This window comes from Patiria miniata, unplaced genomic scaffold (genome assembly GCF_015706575.1).
Source record: "Patiria miniata isolate m_02_andy unplaced genomic scaffold, ASM1570657v1 HiC_scaffold_12, whole genome shotgun sequence".
NCBI classification, from domain to species: Eukaryota; Metazoa; Echinodermata; class Asteroidea; order Valvatida; family Asterinidae; genus Patiria; species Patiria miniata.
The window spans coordinates 2,364,775-2,383,257 of NW_024037050.1; the positions used below are offsets into that span (position 1 = coordinate 2,364,775).

An 18,483-nucleotide genomic window follows, 5' to 3' on the forward strand; every position below is an offset into this window, starting at 1 on the left:
CGGCGCGATTAGAACGACAGAGGACGCAATTAAGTCGCCTTTGATCGTGCACAGTGAGAATTTCTACGCGAGCTCATGATTGGCATGAATAGTGTCCCACAACTTTTTTTGGAAAAAGGAGACCATTTGGCTTTTAAACAAACGGTGGAATTGCGTAAATATAGTCGAGGATCAATTCCCTGTTTTGGGGCTTCCATCAGAGCGGGCAGGCTTAATAAAATTACGGTTGGAATATGGGTCCTATATATTGCCTGAAAAAGTGAAGGGATGCATGCCATGGCTGCACGAAGGCTTGGGTCTTGGCCGACAAGCAAAACGAAAGTTAATATAGCAATTGAAAACAAACCCGTAATGCTGTGTATTCCTCGTATTGAAATAATAGTATTTATTTCTTCATCCGATCCAATGAAAGGGGAGGGGGTTTCGATTCACCATTTGGAAAAGTCCAAAATACACTGCCGAAATAGATATACATGCGTCTGGCACTACTTTTAAACATAATTATTGTCGTAAAAGCTGGTATCTTAAAATGTCTATATAAAACCCCTTACACTGGAGGTTTGTGTAGAAAATATCAGACGGTTATTATTACTCCCCATCACGCTCAATAAGTAGGCATCGACGGCAAGCCTCTTAGTTAAGACAGGATCAAGGTACCAACTTTTACGACAATGTGGTAAATTAATGTGTATTGCGTTATTTCGCTAAAACTACGTAGGCCTACTGCTTTATTACGAAAAATGAATTGCTTCCCTTCTCAACCAAATCATGTGAAATCGGTTACTTAAACCTGGCACGATTGGGCTTCCAACGACTTCCGGCCATGCCGATATACTACAACTGTGCATTAACTCGCAGGGTTATTGACCTCAGACAATAGGTGGTACGTCGTGGCTTAATTTGTCTCACGTTATGATAATTTTACTTAGCGGGATCGACGTACATGTTTTGTTTTTCCTTGACATCTAGCTGCAGAGTACCGTGACGCACGTATACATGTAGTAGTGCACACCTGCACACAAACCTGCGCCTGCCCTATTATGAGTTTATCATGTGCCTCTTGCAAACCCGCCTATATATATATATACATAGTTCCTAGCTTTTCCTAGTATTTATGTGTGGCAAATGTGAACTTCAATAGTTGGACTTTCACCGATATGCGGTGCAAGTTACCTTTGACTTACTGAACACTCACATGATGTCAACCTCGTCCCCATGGCGTTTAACACTACGCTGCCACTAGCTGAAATAGGCCTTTGGAACGAGGTTGACTGATATCTGACCTCACGGCTTTTTATAGCCGTGCCTATTGTGGGTGAGGGTGCATCCAGGAATATGGCCTTATTGTGTCAATCGTGGTGCTCATTGAACTTGAACGTGTGTGTGTGTGCACACTGTCAACAACCAGACCGGGAAATAGGGCTATATAAAGCCATGTGTAATAACAGGTTGTGCCATGTCGTTGGTGGGTTACTGGCTAAAGCAAGGTTTGTGTTTATTTCACGATTCCCCTTGTGAATGCCAAGGCTGAGGCTGCTTTCTATCATTATAAGGTAAGTCTAGGGATATCTGATGTGCATTTTGAACGTGATGTTTCTGTCTTCAGAGCGTAAAATCATGATATTTGTCTCACAAACCGACTGATATCTTTCGTGTATTCATATCTTGTTTACTCCCCCATAAACCTTTTCACAGTATCACCTACCCACATATTCAAAGCTACATTGGGACCACCGCAATTGGAACCTGGTCCCATCCAATATAGGCAAGGTGTCGCTATCACATTTAACTTGGCCGTGTACAAGGGTCGGGCTGTGTAGAGTTTTGATTTTCTACCCGGTAATTCCCGGCCGGGTAGAGCCTTACAACCCTGGTCCTGACCTAGCTGGAGTTACCCAGCCCTGAGTTTTATCATTGGGTTGTCTATTAGGGCTGGAGCGCATTTTTCTCAAAACTTGTAGTATTTGCAAAAAAAAATTGGAAAATGTTCAATTTTGTCCCCGTTACACACTAATTGCAACTGCAACTCACCCCAAACTTGCCTGGAATAACCATTACACAGGTCCTTGAAGTAAAAAACGATCCACGATGAAGATTCAGCCTACAATTGCAGTGAAAACAGGAGGAATAACCGCTAACTTGACAACCTTGCTGGATTGGCCAGGACCGCTATTGGTTTGTGCACAAAAAAATTGTGTACAATGAATGGCGGTCGATTAACAGGCACAGAGAGCGATCGCTGTCAACTACTCGTTTTTGCCGGCTCGCTGGCTGTTGGCGCATGACGTCACGCGGAAGCGTAACACCCGATGACTGTTTCATGCACTATTGGTTGCGGTTCCAGTACCAAAGCTGTGATGCGAGTGGTAAACCTTATACTAGTGCATGAAACAGTCATGAAAGGTTGTCAAGTTAGCGGTTATTCCTCCTGTTTTCACTGCAATTGTAGGCTGAATCTTCATCGTGGATCGTTTTTTACTTCAAAGACCTGTGTAATGGTTATTCCAGGCAAGTTTGGGGTGAGTTGCAGTTGCAATTAGTGTGTAACGGGGACAAAATTGAACATTTTCCAATTTTTTTTTGCAAATACTACAAGTTTTGAGAAAAATGCGCTCCAGCCCTAATAGACAACCCAATGATAAAACTCAGGGCTGGGTAACTCCAGCTAGTCCTGACCATGGTTTCACCCATAGAGCGCCGGATCGACCCGGGTAGAAGCCGTGTTGGATTCGTGAAAGGAATTCCCGAAATCTCCGTGTTGGACCTAGTCCATGGAATATCACAGCAAGGGGCTATGATTATGCGAGCAGATTCGGCGATTAAGCCATTTATGCAAAAACAAGACTACGTTTTGACCTCGAGATTCTGACCATTCAGTGGGTGCCTTCTACAGGTCTTCGATAACCCGTTGTTGTATTACAAAAACATGGTAGCCAAATTGACCAATCAATTAACGGCTTAGTCCACATTTCTGAGCGAACCGACGTCACAATTTCTGAAGTCGACTCTGAGGATTTTGATTGGGGGTACGAGTGAAAATGGTACAAAAAATATTGGTAAACGCGATGTACTATAAGAACCTAGGACTCTACCATCGCTCGACCATGTCCAAATGTAAAAAAAAAAGCGATTCGTAGACTCCTAGACGTTGGTTATAGAGAGGGCTCCGTTTAACGGATGATCCTCAAACTATGTTGGCCCACCTGGAGAATGTATATAGTCTGAAAGGCCCGAATGTAGCTTATCAGCTTATACACCTTTATCATGCTGCCACCATTTCAGTCATGTTCCCTGTATCCAAAACAGTACCGAATAACTTTTTTTGGTGCAAAAAAAGGAACCAGACTATTTTTCCTTCCAGCCTCGCTTTTGCTTACCTTGATTTGAGTAGGGCCGCAACATGATAATGGTCCATTCAGCCGTGAATAGACAGAATAGAAGCGACCAACTAAACTCGATAAAATCAAAATCATTTCTTTGTGCTCCTCGGTCGTGAAACATGTCATCCACCTTGTGATTTCATTTGTATATTTTCTGAAGATTTAGGAATGGGTCTCCTGGAATTCTTCACTCTGACTCCGGTCACAGTCAAACTTCTCGTCGCAACTGCAGCGCTGTTCTTAATGTGAGTACATGTGTAAATCAGAACTTCCCGATTTTCAATCTCTTTCTTGGTTGTTTTCAGTTTTTCTTTTTCCTCTTAATTTAATTGCAATCTTTTCTGTATTTTTACACCAAAAAAAAACTATATAAGGCCCAATTAATTTATGTGCATTCACAAAATATTCAAAACGTCAGTTATATCCTGAAGACACTCATGCTTGTCAAAATGTTACCAAGCAATTTACTTCGGGACCTTTACTGCACATCGATGAGTCCACATCGCTAAAAAAAAATTTCAATTCGGCGAACACTGAGATTATAATGATCTGCTGACACAAAAATACGAATCAGCTCGAAAGTTCATTGATTATAGATCTCAACACCCGTCTGACCTTTTGAACACAACACACACTAAAAATCCAACCTTAATTTTCTACTAGAACTCCGATCGTCACCAACAGATGAAAACGATAAAAGACGACTTTTTTTGTGTGGTGATCAAACGTTAAAGACAAGAGTTTAGAAAATTAAGGATTAGATTTTGAAACTATAGTTCAGTTTTCGGTGCTGAGGTTATAAAAAAAATGCTCCCCAAGGTGCCTCTCCCCCCCCCCCCAAAAAAAAAAAACCCGTTAAACCCGACATTTGCCGCTTGCCAAGGAAGTGTCTTTTTAAAGTATCTTTTTAATTAATTAAACAGAAGATGAATGTAGAGGAATATTTTTTACTAAATTATGATCACCCTAAATTCACTTGACCCTACAGCTTATGAAATTCGAATAAAGTGTTAAGAAAAAATCGCCCTCTAGTAAAGGTTTTCTCGGCTATTTAAAAAAATTCATTTAAATGCACCAAATCTAACATTCAAATTCGTCCGAGAACAATTTCAAACGCTTTTAACAAAACCAATTTGGTCATTTACCATTTAAAGTTTGGTCACCCTCTCTAGTCAGCGGGTCGAGAATATGTGTCATTACAGATCAAATTCGTCTAAGCTGTTGCCGAGTGGCAGCCTTCAGAGATCGAATTCGTCTTATATAAATCAATTAGACGAATGTGATTTCTGAATAACAAGGTTCGGCGTAGACGAGACGAAATCGAATACTCCGGGACGAAAACGTGTGCTCATTGTTTGAATTTGCTTGAACTGAATTTGAAATTGTACAACAAAAGACGAAATTAAACGTTGGAAGAGCGCTAAATCGGTGTTGATCGACGAATTGGAATCAGAAACGGTGAATTCGAATAAATGTTTTTAAATAGCCGGGAAACCGTCAAAAGAGGCCCAAAAGCCCCCCCCCCCCCCCCCCACTTACCGCTTTTCGAAATTGCAGTACTTGCGTGGCCAGTCGGTGCCCTGGAAATTTTTGGGAAATGTTCTTGTGGGCCCGTCTTTTGGTGCCCCCCCCCCCCCCACGCCACTGTTTGGGTGTTATTTGAAATGAACACCGTAGTATTTCAAATTATGAGAAACAATGGGTCTCAACAAAATATAAAAACAAGTACGTCAACTTTATGAAAGTGCTGATGATTTTTTTTCTTTCAGCTATGATTGGTGGTGTCATCAGTATTTCCAGAAGCATGGTATACCAGTTGATCGCTATTTCCCTATCATTGGAAGCCCTATGTTTCTCAAAAAGGTAGATAAATGAACTCAAAAGCATGTAGAAGTTACATTAACCTCTTCTTATTTTTGAGAGCGGCATCGAGTAGAAAATACTTCCTTTAATTATTTGTATCTTTGTGTTGAATAGGGCATCGGCTACAAGTTCGTCGAATACCAGAAGAAATATGGAAGAATCTTCGGGTGAGTCAGTCATTAGAAAGTAAAATCAAAAATATTTATTTGATTGAGACGTTAAACGAAATGTTTACAATATATGTATATATATACCTACAGGGTGAGGCCAAAAGCATTTTCCTTTGTATGCGTCCTTGCCTCCCACAAAACGGTAAATGTTACCACTTTTTTTTCTTCAGCCAACATTCGGTCAGTCAGTACAAGTTGCACTGATATTCAGCCATGCATGAAAGGATAAAGGCCTTTCTTTGTGTGACTACCCCAAAACACTACCAACACAATGTTTCCTAATATTTTTAAAGGTATAGTTAACGTTATTTAATGGCCAACATACTGCAAGACAGAACATTGCCAAGTAGCCATGACAATGCCACAGTTTACTGCTGTCCAAAGGGCCTTTATGGTCACGGAAGGTTGTATGAAACAGGTAGTGTACAATACACGATATGGCTAAGAACTTTGCAAACGAAGTACTGTTGAAATCCAAGCCCTCAGAAGAGCACGGATGGTCCGCAGAGCTATTGCAGACATGAGGACACGGGCATATCTACATGTATACATTGATCTGAATGACAGACAGGTGGAAGGTCGAGCATCGGGACAGTGAAAATATTTACATTGTCTGTAATTCAGTTTCAAGTTTAATTGACATCCTGTTCTGATATTCCTTTTATTTCTTGCATTGTCCAAAAGAAATTGTTGTTATTGTTTTGAGGCCTATTCTGGATATTGTGTTGTTAGCGTTTTGATGTAGTCACAAAGAAAGGCCTGTATTCTTTTCATGCACAGCTGTATATCAGTACAACTTTTACTGACTGTGGTCAACAGACCGAATGTTGGCTGAAGAGAAAAAAAATGGTAACTTTTACCGTTTTTGTGGGGGACAAGAACGTATCCAAAGGGACATTTTTTGACTCGCCCTGTATATCTCGATTCATTACTATCACCCGTGATTGTATTGACCTAAGATGAAGAACCCACATTGTCATCTCAGTAAGCTCATTGTAGGTACTATCAGCGTTTTGTGTTCCCCGCTTTTCAGGTCGTATTTCTTTCGGACCCCTATGATATGTATCACCGATGTGGACTTTTTAAAGCAAATCATGGTCAAGAATTTCTCGCACTTCGTCAATCGAAGGGTAAGAGTAAAATTTACTTTGAATGCACTTGTGTTTCTGATAATTTTTAAACAAATATTTTCCCATTAACTTTTACCCGTAATTGTGTTATTTTCCCCCAAAACCACTGCTAATGCAAGACGAAAGACCCATAACTCATACTTCATCCCCAAAAAAGAGAAAGCGCCCCACTACACTGTGAAAATGTTGGGCAAAATGGGTTGATATGTAGACCAACGTTGGTCAACATATCAACAGGTTAAAAGCTTGGGCAAATTCTTCCCGCAATAGTTGGGACAATTTTTACCCAAATGAGGTAATTTCAAACCAATGTTGGGTAAAATTATATTGCCCAACAGTGTTTTACCCATTATTTTTTACAGTGTAGCGTTACTTGCTTGATTCAAGCTTCTGCTCCCCCCCCCATTTTTTCTATCTTAATTGCTGTAGTCGGCTGAAGATTTGGGAGCATTTGTTGCGGATCCGCCCTTGGTGACCCCTTGGAAATGCTGGTGTCCCCCTAGGTCCCGCCCACTGTCGCGGCATGCGTATTTTCTTAATTTTTTTTGCAGCTGCCCATCACATCACGCACCCTAACATGAAAATGTATCACCCTGTGTGGATGGAAGACACTCAGGCTCTTGTAACGTAGTTTTTTCCATTCAATAAGCCTGTGTACTGATGACGTCACACTTTGTTACATTTGCACTTTCCTATGGAGCCAGTGGGGGGCCTACGGTCCACTGAGCACCATAGGAAAGCACACACGTAAACAAAGTGTGACGTCATCAGTACAGAGGCTTATTAAACTTATTGCATCCAACACAAATTCTTGATGATATGGACATGGGTTCGAACCACAGATCTTGCGATGCGATCCATAGTTCATTCCACTTTCAACTATAGGCCACTGTGGCAGCTTGACGAAAGCGGGTTTTTTTAAATGCCGTAGTGCACATGCATGACTGAGTGATAGCAATGGTGTGACTTAGCTGAATAATCATGATCCATTGACGATGCGGCATGCGTGGCGGCTTCCATTTGAAAGTCTACAGGGTGCAGACCAGTAAATCGACTCCATAGACCTCAGCGATAATTACACGCACTTCAAGTACATGAAGCGTCCTAAGTTCATGGTCCACAAAATGATCTAATGGCAAAAAAATTGAGGGCATACAAGTCGTGATTTTGCCCGCGTAGGCAACCGTTGAGTCGATTTACTTGCCTGCGCCCCTAGAAAAGGACTGAAGTCTCCCATTCCTTTGTTCAACTAAAAAAAATCACCGAATAACCTTATGTCCATTTGGTAACTATATTTTTTCTTTTCACTGCTCTCAGACAACATTGGGCATAAAGTGACCCTGACAGTAATAATCGTTTTCTCTTGAAACTTCTTTCCCCCAAGTCGACACTTTTGTCGCGAAAACCTATGAAAAGGGGCTTATTGGGGTTGAAGGATGATGACTGGAAGACGGTACGGAGTGTGGTCACCCCTGCCTTCAGCGCATCGAAGATGAAACAGGTGATTACAATGATTGGCTCGTCTTGGATCAAGTCGTCGTTCAAGTTCTACTTTGAACTTGCCATATTTTCTTAATAATCATAATCATTGCCAGATGCTCTTAAAATTTAAAAAGCAAATCTAGCGTATAGGTAGGCCTAAATTTAGAAGAAGAAAAAAATCATGTTAATGTTCTAATACTGCAAATTTCCATATTTTGTGATTACACCAATGATGCTGTAGACCTAATCACGAGGACGCCATTTTCGATCTCGTTTCCTGAATCTATTGTATAAATTATAAACTGTTGTCTGGGGTGGTGCCAGACTATCTTATGATTGGAGTGCGTTCCAAGCTCTCAAGTTGTTTTTTATGTGGCTTAAATCATTGTGATATGTTTAATCACAATTTTTTGATTATTCATCGGAGCAGACTGGTATAAATTTGTAATAAACTTTTACTTCACTGCTTGCATTTCCACTGTTCCAAAAAATGAAGAGTTTACCTCGCTTTCAATTTAATGGGGCCGACTCGTGAATAAAATATGTTAGGGAAAAATATTTACTTATTAGAAAAATGGTTAAACTCATTTGGATTTGTGCTTTCTTGAAAACTAGATGTCATCAATGATCAATGAGTGCTGTGACACGCTGGTGACAAACTTCGAAAAGATGGCAAAGGAAGGAAAACCTGTTAACTGTAAAACGTAAGGTTTTATTCACTTTTTCGCCATAAACTCTTAACCTTATTAACAACATTCCCGCGTAAATGCATTGGACTCTATATCGAGAGAGAAGATGCCCAGTGTGCAACGCGTCCATTTTATACCATTTGAAAGCTTTGAATTGTAACTTTATCCCTGGAGACTATTGGTTTGATTCGTAAAAGAGTTTTCAAATTATTCGTGTTCAAATAAAGGCATGTCGAAAACAACTTTAACCGATTTCAAACAAAATCGATGATGCGGTACATCAGATGCACACGCGAGTCTACAAGCTGGGAAAATCCGAAGGGCAAGTGACCCCCCCCCCCCCCCCCGCTCCCCCGGTTCCGCCGCCCCATCCCCGAGCTAAAGCATTCAGACTCCAACCGGTCTTAAACAGAGTGTTTAAAACCGGCAAAGTCACACATTTATTCCCTTATGATTAAATATACGGGCAATTCTCATTTCTTCGCAGTTTGTATGGCGGCTTCACCATGGATAGTATCGCGTGGTGCGGTTTCGGTTTGAAAGTCGACTCCTTGAGCAGCGAACACAACGAGTTCGTAGAGCACGCTCGTCTGGCATTCTCCTTCAGACGTTCAGCACTTCTGCTTTTTATCAGTAAGTTTCTGTAATCGATGATCGATAATCGAACTTCATCTCACGGGATCGCAAAATGTGTACGATGTTGCCGAATTCAACACAAAATATCGTTTGAAATATCTCATTTTCATTCCTGTATGAAGAATTCTTTTTCACTGATTGTCAAACTTGCTTTTATTATTAACTGTTATGCCTCGCAGCTGCGTGAAAATTGACCCAGCCAACAACTTAAAAGTTATCGATAGATTTTACTATATTTGTGCTTCTTCTTCAGCTTTTGTTCCATTTCTGAATCCGATCTTGGAGTACTTTGACGTGGCCCTCATGCCCGCTGAGGTGGCAACGTTCTTCACCCACGTTACAGATGAAGCTCGCAGGCTCCGTAATAAAGAGCGCCACCAGGGGGCGGACCAGAATGGTCATAATAAGGTGCGAATTATCATGAGGATCGAAACTGTTTCCCTGTCCAGTGCTCTCTGGGACCCAAAAGATTCCTACTCCCTGGAAAGTGTACAGATAGATGATGTCATTTGTCCAGTGCAAACGGCTTTAAACACGATACCATCGTGTGCCCCCAGAAGTACCCATTTTTACTCCGGGATGGAAAGAAGAAGACCTATCATGGAAAAGTGTCTTGCCGAAGGACACACGCACCGCAAGCCGCAGACAGTGGCGTGTCCAGCGGGGAGGGAAGGAAATGTGCCCGCGATATTTTGCCACATTTTATCTTTCGTTAAAAGTTTCTTAACTTCATTCCAAATTTCCCGAACCCCTAGCAAGGCGTGCCTACAACCCCCCCCCCTTCTGAAAGCTAGATCCGCCCCTGTAATGACGAGTTGTTTTTTATCTTTCTCGGCGTTTGTAGAACATTGACACGCTGCAGCTCCTCCTGAACGCGCACAACGAAACGGCAGAAGACGAAGAAAACGAGGCCGGACCCCAACTGAACACATCCAAGGTTGTCAAAAGACCGCTGACAAAAGACGAGGTCACAGCGCAGGTAGGCTCATGAATTATTCATTGAATTGGTAGTTCAAGACGGATAATTAGCGACGTGGGTTTATTATCTGTACAACCATTTTATTTTATTCAATCTTATTGCTTTAGCAAGGTGCTATTCAAAATTAATTTCTAGCATAGTATAATCCAAAGAGGGTGAATTGAATAAAGTGATGAAGAGCGTTAATGGATCATGCAGTGTGACCGTTTAGCCGATTTTCGGCTAACTTTTATAGAATTTTTGTTGAAAAACGAGTTTGACAGAAAATTTGACAGAAAATTTGACAGAATGGATTTATTTGGCATATTCTTGGAAGAATTCTGCAAAAAATGGTTATTTGACAGACAAACAGCAAATTTGAACAAAAAAGTGTACATTTGTTTAAAGCTATAGTCCATCATTTGCAGCCATCCGAAAAGTAACTGGCGTAATTACTGTTGAAAAACAAACTTGGTTGAAAGAAAGTAAGGGAACTAACCTCCCTGTGAAATTATTCTTTCTGGGAAACTGTCATTTTGAAGTAATCAACGAAAGAAGGCATTTCCAACGGTGATTCTTAAGAAGCACCGTAGGAAAATTTAAATTAGTAGTTGTTTTGTTATTCAGCGCAGCGCGCACAAGTATTGGAACGACGCACACGCGCGCGCGGTTGTTATAATTCGTCGGATCAGTGCGCGACGCCGCGTATAGCTGCAATTCAAAACAATTCAAAACATGATTCAGTAACTTTTGATTTGAAATTGAGATCTTAGAATGCTGTTTTTCTCGGAATGTACAGCTGAAGCTTAGCTGAAACTTCACCAGGTTAGTTGCTCAGTATCCTTCATTAGATTTTGAACACTTTTGTTGCTTCAAACGAACAAAATGCACTAATTACAAATGATGGACTATAGCTTTAAAAAGGCTTCAATCCTTTCAAACAAACCCTTGCATAATGGGACAGGTTGGCTGGTCTATAGGTGCTGAGGTTCACTGGGAAACAGACTTCGTCGTGGCCGGACCCGCGTTTTTCCTGAAATTTACCAATAATTTCACAACATCTTTATTTGACTAGATTGTTTATTATGTAATTTGAATCTTAATTAAGGCAATACTACCAATCTGCATTTGATTTTGAGTGTTTATTGTGTATTTTGAGTAATTCTGGGGAATTTGGCAGATTTTTGATAAATCTGACAGAATTTTGATGTGCATTTAGCAGAATTTGGCTCTGACCTTTATACGGTCACCCTAAATGGATGTCCCTGGAACCAAAGATGACTTGCTTCTGGGTGGACACTCTCTCTCTCTCTTGTGTTCCCCTGTTGTGTATTAATATACAGTGATTGTCTAATATAATTACCCTTTTGCATCTTTCACACAAGGGGATAACTTTCTTCCTTGCTGGTTACGAGACTACGAATACTCTCCTTGGCTTCGCGTCCTACCTTCTCGCCTTGAACCAGGACTGTCAGGAGAAACTGTACTCGGAGATCTTAGACGTGGCCCCAAGCCGCGAGCTCGTCAGCTATGACACTGTCGGCAAGATGAACTACCTAGACATGGTGATCAGTGAATCACTGCGCTACTACCCGCCAGTCGCCGGGTGAGTTACTTGCTTCTGTGATATTAGTTTTGTACACTGAATTTCGGGGAACATCGGTACTGGGGAACATAGGTATTGGGAAACATCGTGTAGACCCCTTCCTCACCACAGCCAGTAATTTGAGGGAAAAAAAAATCAAAATTCATGTGGAAGACAAGGTAATAACCATTAGTAAACTCTATTTGACAACAAAAAAATTAGTGAACTTGGGTACAAATCGTTCTGACTCACCCTGTATAACCGATAAATAGATGTGCAAGTTCCTTAGAAGAAGTGGAAGGTTCTATAATTCAGATCGACTAGTGGTGATTGCTGAAATATTGACGAAATATCCTTTTTGTAGATTCTTCCGAACTTGCAACAAGACATTTACCTATGACGGTACCACGATCGAAAAGGGTCGCAGTGTGCTGATCCATGTGTATGCCATGCATCATGACGAGAAATACTGGCCCAATCCAGAGAAATTTGACCCAGAGAGGTTGGTATGATTCTACATTTGGATTCACTTTGCTTTAAAGATGATCTCGAGGACATAAATGTAACCATCAGTCTTTAGAGTCTTCTCCTGCAAGCACACTTGCCGTGCCTGTATTTTGAAGGATTAAGACCGGTAAATAAACCACCATAGGCCATAAAGGTAAATATCCCCAATTAAAAAAAAAATCGGGCAAAATACTCACAACTCTCACAGATGATCAAGATAAACGTCATAGTAAAGCTTGATGTACCCTCTTCCGCTTTCTGTTCAATTTTCTTTAGGGGGTTAACCAATTGCTTTTGGGTAATTATTCTCTCCAGAGATAATCACGCCTAAAATGCAGTCCTGAACCCCATCGCCGTTTTGATCCCTAAAAGCCCTGAATCCTTCGAAATCCTCCTTGCTAAAAGTGGAGGAATTTGGAGGATTGAGGTTACATGGCATAAGTGAGTTACTGATTTCGTAGGATGCACTTTATCAAGGTCTTGGGCCAGACCTTGTGTTGTTTTTGCTCAGCCATGCATACATATAGGCCTGCAATATGCTTGAAATCCTCCGTACTGTTCCAGGATGTCACTGGCCAAGCCTCAACATATTGACAGTCACTGCCGCAGGATTTTACAGGATTCAGGCAGACGTGGTCACCCCTCCACGGACCATATTCAAAAAATAATGGAAGAGTTTGCAGGATTGAGGCTATATGCTATTTTTCCATGAAGCCAATTGGAGGATTTTGCAGGATTGAGGCTACATCCTAGCAAAAAGGCCTAGGGAGTTTTAAATTAACTCTTAATGCATTAAATAGAGTGACATTCGGATACGATATTTCTCCCCAAATTTCTCATAAAAAAACCTTCTATTGTGCAAACATACATTCTGTGCCAAGTAGTCCTTTCAGTTAAAATCAAACAAGTGATTGCTTTCAACAGTTACGAATTTCCCAACCTACATAAAGCGGGATTGACTGGCTGCGACTGTTTAAGTAACTTGATACGGTATGCTTGGACTCCGGCTGAGTGATAAAACAGCTGTGACCACAACTTGCCTGCTTTGTCTGTTGACCCAGTTTGACTAGTCACAGTGCTTGCTCGACATACGATCTGACTGCTGGTTATAAGCCTTTGTTAAAAGTATAGCAGGGGGAATGGAAGTGAATTTGGACTGTTTAAATAGCAGGAACGTTACACAGTCATACTGGTTTAGAGATGGGACTCGTTTTGTCTACAAATCTTCATGTGGAGGGGCCACAACTCGCACTTTCAGAAGGATTGATAGTCAACAAATTGTGCTTTGGCCGGCGTATAGGCAATTTTGAGCCTATTTACTGGTGTGCCCCGCCAGTCTGTCTTGTATATAGAGCAAGGACATAATCTGCATATTATATGTCTTAATTGTGTCTGATGTGAATATCTCTGTTTCTATGCGACACAGATTCAGCCCGGAGAGGAAATCAACCATCCACCCCATGGCCTACCTGCCGTTCGGTTTCGGGCCACGAAGCTGCATTGGGATGCGCTTTGCCTTACTGGAAGCCAAGATGGCACTGGTACGCGTTCTGCAGCAGTATCGTTTGGATGTCGGCCCAGAAACACAGGTATTTTGTTGTCACTCATACATGGTCTCTCATCGTACATCATGTCTCAATTCGTTGGGCCTAACCAAAAAGAGACTTAAATGTGTAGGTTCCACGTCATTACACTGCATTAAAAGTGCCAAACAAGATGCCCTTCTGACTATCTATAGTCCATTTCGAGCAGGGAACAGTATGAAGAAGTTGCTAAACCAGCTATGCTGCATACAGACCAGCAAATGCTTACTTGTAAGACATGTTTAAATACCAGTTAATGCTTTATAAACTTATATTCCTCGTGTCTGCTTCTCAGCTATACATTCTTCTGAATATGTCAGACTGAGGTTCTAGGAGCACTACGACATTGGGTCCCGGGTCCACTCCGGGGTCAAGTTGACCCCGATATGAGTCTACATCTGCACAGTCCGTTTCAGGGTCCAAAAAAATGATGCTTTTCTAGGCCAAAATGATCCAGAATTATGTCATTTTTAAACAGGAAAAAAAGTTTATTTTGCCAGAAAAGGGTCAATTTTGACCCGGAAAAGGGTTGTGCAGCTATAGACGCAGATTCTGGGTCAATTTTAACCAGGGAGTTTTTGCTGTGCATAGTGCGAATAGTAAAAAAAATGTCAATTTTCAGCCGAACCATCGCCAACGCGTATAATACGGTACCTGGAATTTCCAATACGTTCATGTGTGTATACGTGCTTTTTGGGTGTGGCACCTTGAAAAATAGATTTTCAAATTGACTTGGTAGTCTTCTAGCATTACACTAGTTATGAGCTTTGTCGGCCCACGACTACTAATCAATGAATTAATTTCTACTTTTGAATTAAGAGCGGGACGCTGCTTATTCGTTCTGAATAGTGTGCGCAATTTCTGAACTTGAGCGCGCCGTTTAAAACCAATTTTAAAAACTGTATAAAGGCCTGCAAAAACAAACAAGCAAATTTATTTGTTACAGGACATAATATTCCTTCAAATTTCACTAGGAAAAGAAAATCGAATTTTTGAAAAAGCACGTATATACTAATTGTTGTTGACATTTCCATGTACGAACTTTTGGCTAATACTAGGTCTTGTCTACCACAAACTGAAGTGTTTTCCGTGTGATGTCATCTTTTCTAGATCCCCATGAAACTTCACGGAGGAATATTCACAGCACCAAGGGAGGGCATCCAGCTCCGCCCGGTCCCAAGGCAATAGTGAGTGTTTGTACAGACACGCAAAGGCTCTACTCAACCTGTTCCTTACTTCCTTGTGTCTCAACATGGCTCAACATGACCCTGGGAGGGTTACTGGCGACCCATACTTAACTACCACGAGAAAGAGCATCCCGGATTCCAATAATAGGCCAACTTGACGATATCGATTTTCAAATAAAAAGGAAGAAATGGATTCCTCCCTCAATGTTCGAAGTTTCAACGGGTTTAGATCCTTCTGACAAATAACTCCCATCTTTCTCCAGTATTCTTTGTAATCCTAAAAAGTATACAAATTGAGGTGATTTGGTGTGGTAGGCGAAATTATTGCAACTTTAACAGATCATTTTATAGATCTGGAAACATCGTATAATTGTCTGGACGTAGGAAATCAAAAATTACATTAGTCTTGTATTCTATAGACACCTTATCCAAAAGTATTGCTTTGCAGTATGCGTAACATTATATCTGTCAGTATCTGACATGTCTGTGCATTATCGTTGTCATGATTTCTTTTTTTTTGGGGGGGGGGGTTGCAAATAAGCCAGTATCAGACGAGAGAGAGAAGTTTGCGGTAGCGCACTGCACCAACGCAGTGGGGACGAGGTTGGGAAACACCTATACCATGTAGCGTCGGTATTATTTGTTGCTTCCGTCCATACAGACGTCGTAGAAAACAATGTGCTTTAATTACCTTTTTCTCAAGATTATACGTTTTAAATGTTCATATTAAAAATACTCAATACTACATTTTAACCGCAAACTAGCAATTCTAACTAAACAAACGTTTATGCTGAAAAACTTAAGGTTTATATTTCCAAATTAGCTGCGAAGGAGTTTGCATACCGTCATACTCTTCATATTATAGATGATATGATTTATGTATAACCTTGTCGATATCGCTTTGACTAATCAAATATACATTGTAATATGAATTTTAATCACTTGTGGATCTCTGTGTTTATTAATTTTGGCATTTTGTCTTAATTCCAGTAGCCTAAGTATTTTAATGTCTAAGTATTCTAGTAAATATAGGCAATATCCTTCAGACCGATGTAAACTGTATCTGAAATGTATCTGAAATTATATCTGAAGCTGCGTGTTTCGGGATCTTCTACGTAGGGTTTGTATTCAAGGATTCAAATAATATCTCAAGGATATTTTTCTAGGTATAAAACAGTCTTTTAAAAGGTTTTTTTGTACAGAAAATGAGTAAATAAAATGCCTCCATTGAACATCAGTCGTTCACAATGGAATATAAAAAAAAAATGTACAATGTAATTTTAGAGTCCGACAGATTGCAAAATGAATAAGATTAGCGGTAGCATTTGCTTTTGAAGTGAATGAATAAAAAAGAGTTGTACTATACAAATTGAAAGTATCATTGTTGGTTTTCTTTAGCAAGCTAGCTGAAGAGCTCCATTGAATTGGCATAAAGAACAAGTGCGACTGAGTGCACAATTAGCTCTGGCGAAAAATGCGACGCCGATGGCACATAGGGAGCACCATACTTATGGTCAAATTTCAGGACAGACAGATAGAACATCCGACCGACCGATCGACCGACCGACCACCAAGTGACATGTATAAGCTCCTGCCAGAGCATAAAAATCGCACCCGCCCACCTTTGGGGAACATTTCCTCCTTCTGGATACCGTCCAACCACTACACAAAATGGCGTCCATCTTGTTCGAGGAAGATGTTATACAGCGCAAGTGCGAGTGCACGCACAATAAGCTCTGACCGTGTTACAGGAAGTCTTGCATGGAAGTTTAATAGTTTTGCATGAAATCGATCAAAATTATCCCTGCCGGAGCTTAAAAAATGCGACGCCGAAAAATGCGACGCCGACGGTCAATTTTGGTCAGATAGACAGACCGACCGACCACCAAGTGACATGTATAGAAGCTCCTGTCGGGGCCCAAAAACTATACATGATGGCTGTATTTACGAGTACAATGTACTCAAATCTCAAATTGGCAAGGAAACTGAGGTCTCCCGCGCTCTCTTTTGTTGAGAGGATTTAAAACCCCCAAAAGGTCCTCACTTCATACAATGGCTTAGCACAGAGAGCCTCGATTTCGATGCTAATTTGAAATTCCTCTGTTCATTGGCGGATGGATTTTATCCCTCGGAAGACGGTGTTGGATGGGATCAACAGGTTTACTTGCCGGTAGAGGATTGTAATGAGTCGTGGCCAACCATTTACTGGTGTTTTTTTCTAGAGCATTGAATGGTACCGGCAACTTCGGTTGTTGTTTTTTTGCCATAAGTATATATATACAATTACATGAGGGAAACACATAGGAACATTCATTTTGCCGAGTTCATGGACAAAAAAAAGTGAAGAAATGACCAGGCCCAGTCTATCCAAAAGGCACAGTATGCACTGTGCCTAGGCCCTACGAAAAATTTGTGGGCCTTTACGAAAAATTTGAGGGCCTACTAAAAATACCACAGTGTGCCAATGTGCTTTTAGAGCTATTTTACCCGTCTTGTTTAGTACATCATGAAATTAGTGCTGGTGCTTAGGGCAGAGTAGGGCCTACGAAACACTGGTGCCTAAAGGGTATACGAAACACTTAATCCGAACCTGGAAATGACTACTATAATACCCAGTGAATTTCTGCACGTGGTTCTAGAAGTGTGCAAGCGGAATCCAGTTACGAGACCCCAAAATTGTGAATGTGTTTCTGTTTTATCCGATTGTTGAAGTTTGGTAGGCATCCTAAAGATTTTGAGCAATATTTGTTGCTTTTGTGTTGTAGTTGTTTTGTGTGTGTGTTTCTTTCCAATGATTAAGTCGATGCCCTGCTGCAAGGAGCAGATAGCGACCACCCTTTGATTCGGGGTACCTGCGCCCTTTTGTCGATAAAATTGTGATTCTCATCATTTTTTTCTCTGGAATTTAATAGAATATTTATTCATCATAGAGGTGGTTTCCTTTCAATAGGACCTTCAAACTGGAACCCTCAAACTCATAAATGTTATCACTGTAACGTAAGTGCATTTTCAAGCGCTCCATAGAGATTTCTGTGTGTAAGTTCCTTACCCTTCACTCCATACAATCGAATCAGCCATTAAAACGTTCATTGATTCTGATATTTTCAGAGCTTTCGTAAGACAACATTGGAAATTCTCAAACTCTTTAAGTTTACAACTGTACGTACCTGCATTATAAATAGAACAGAGAGCGGTTTCAATTCGCCTTACATCATGGTTATTTTTGCGGGTATACTTTTTGCACATGTCCGCCTTAAAGATATGCTGGTACAAAGTAGATCAATAACAATATTGAACTTCATTGTGATTAAGA

General features: G+C 40.8%; 1 protein-coding gene across 1 annotated transcript; it reads left to right on the forward strand.

Annotated features, from left to right (window-relative positions):
* The first annotated feature begins 1,317 nt into the window (after window positions 1-1,317).
* On the forward strand, window positions 1,318-15,702 carry LOC119745195 (cytochrome P450 3A6-like). Its single transcript, XM_038221420.1, has 14 exons — window positions 1,318-1,553; window positions 3,541-3,625; window positions 5,150-5,243; window positions 5,358-5,410; window positions 6,447-6,543; window positions 7,928-8,044; window positions 8,641-8,729; window positions 9,202-9,347; window positions 9,604-9,758; window positions 10,195-10,329; window positions 11,694-11,914; window positions 12,258-12,395; window positions 13,827-13,989; window positions 15,094-15,702. Exons 2-14 carry the CDS (start codon window positions 3,549-3,551, stop codon window positions 15,169-15,171), a joined length of 1,563 nt encoding a protein of 520 aa, XP_038077348.1. The 5' UTR covers window positions 1,318-1,553; window positions 3,541-3,548; the 3' UTR covers window positions 15,172-15,702.
* The last annotated feature ends 2,781 nt before the right edge of the window (window positions 15,703-18,483 follow it).

Bases quoted from the DNA above. Each gene is read 5' to 3' on its own strand.
- LOC119745195 (XM_038221420.1), top strand. From the start codon at position 3,549: ATGGGTCTCCTGGAATTCTTCACTCTGACTCCGGTCACAGTCAAACTT. The intron at 9,348-9,603 runs GTAAGTTTCTGT...CTTCTTCTTCAG, and splicing joins AGCACTTCTGCTTTTTATCA to CTTTTGTTCCATTTCTGAAT. The intron at 12,396-13,826 runs GTTGGTATGATT...TATGCGACACAG, and splicing joins GAGAAATTTGACCCAGAGAG to ATTCAGCCCGGAGAGGAAAT.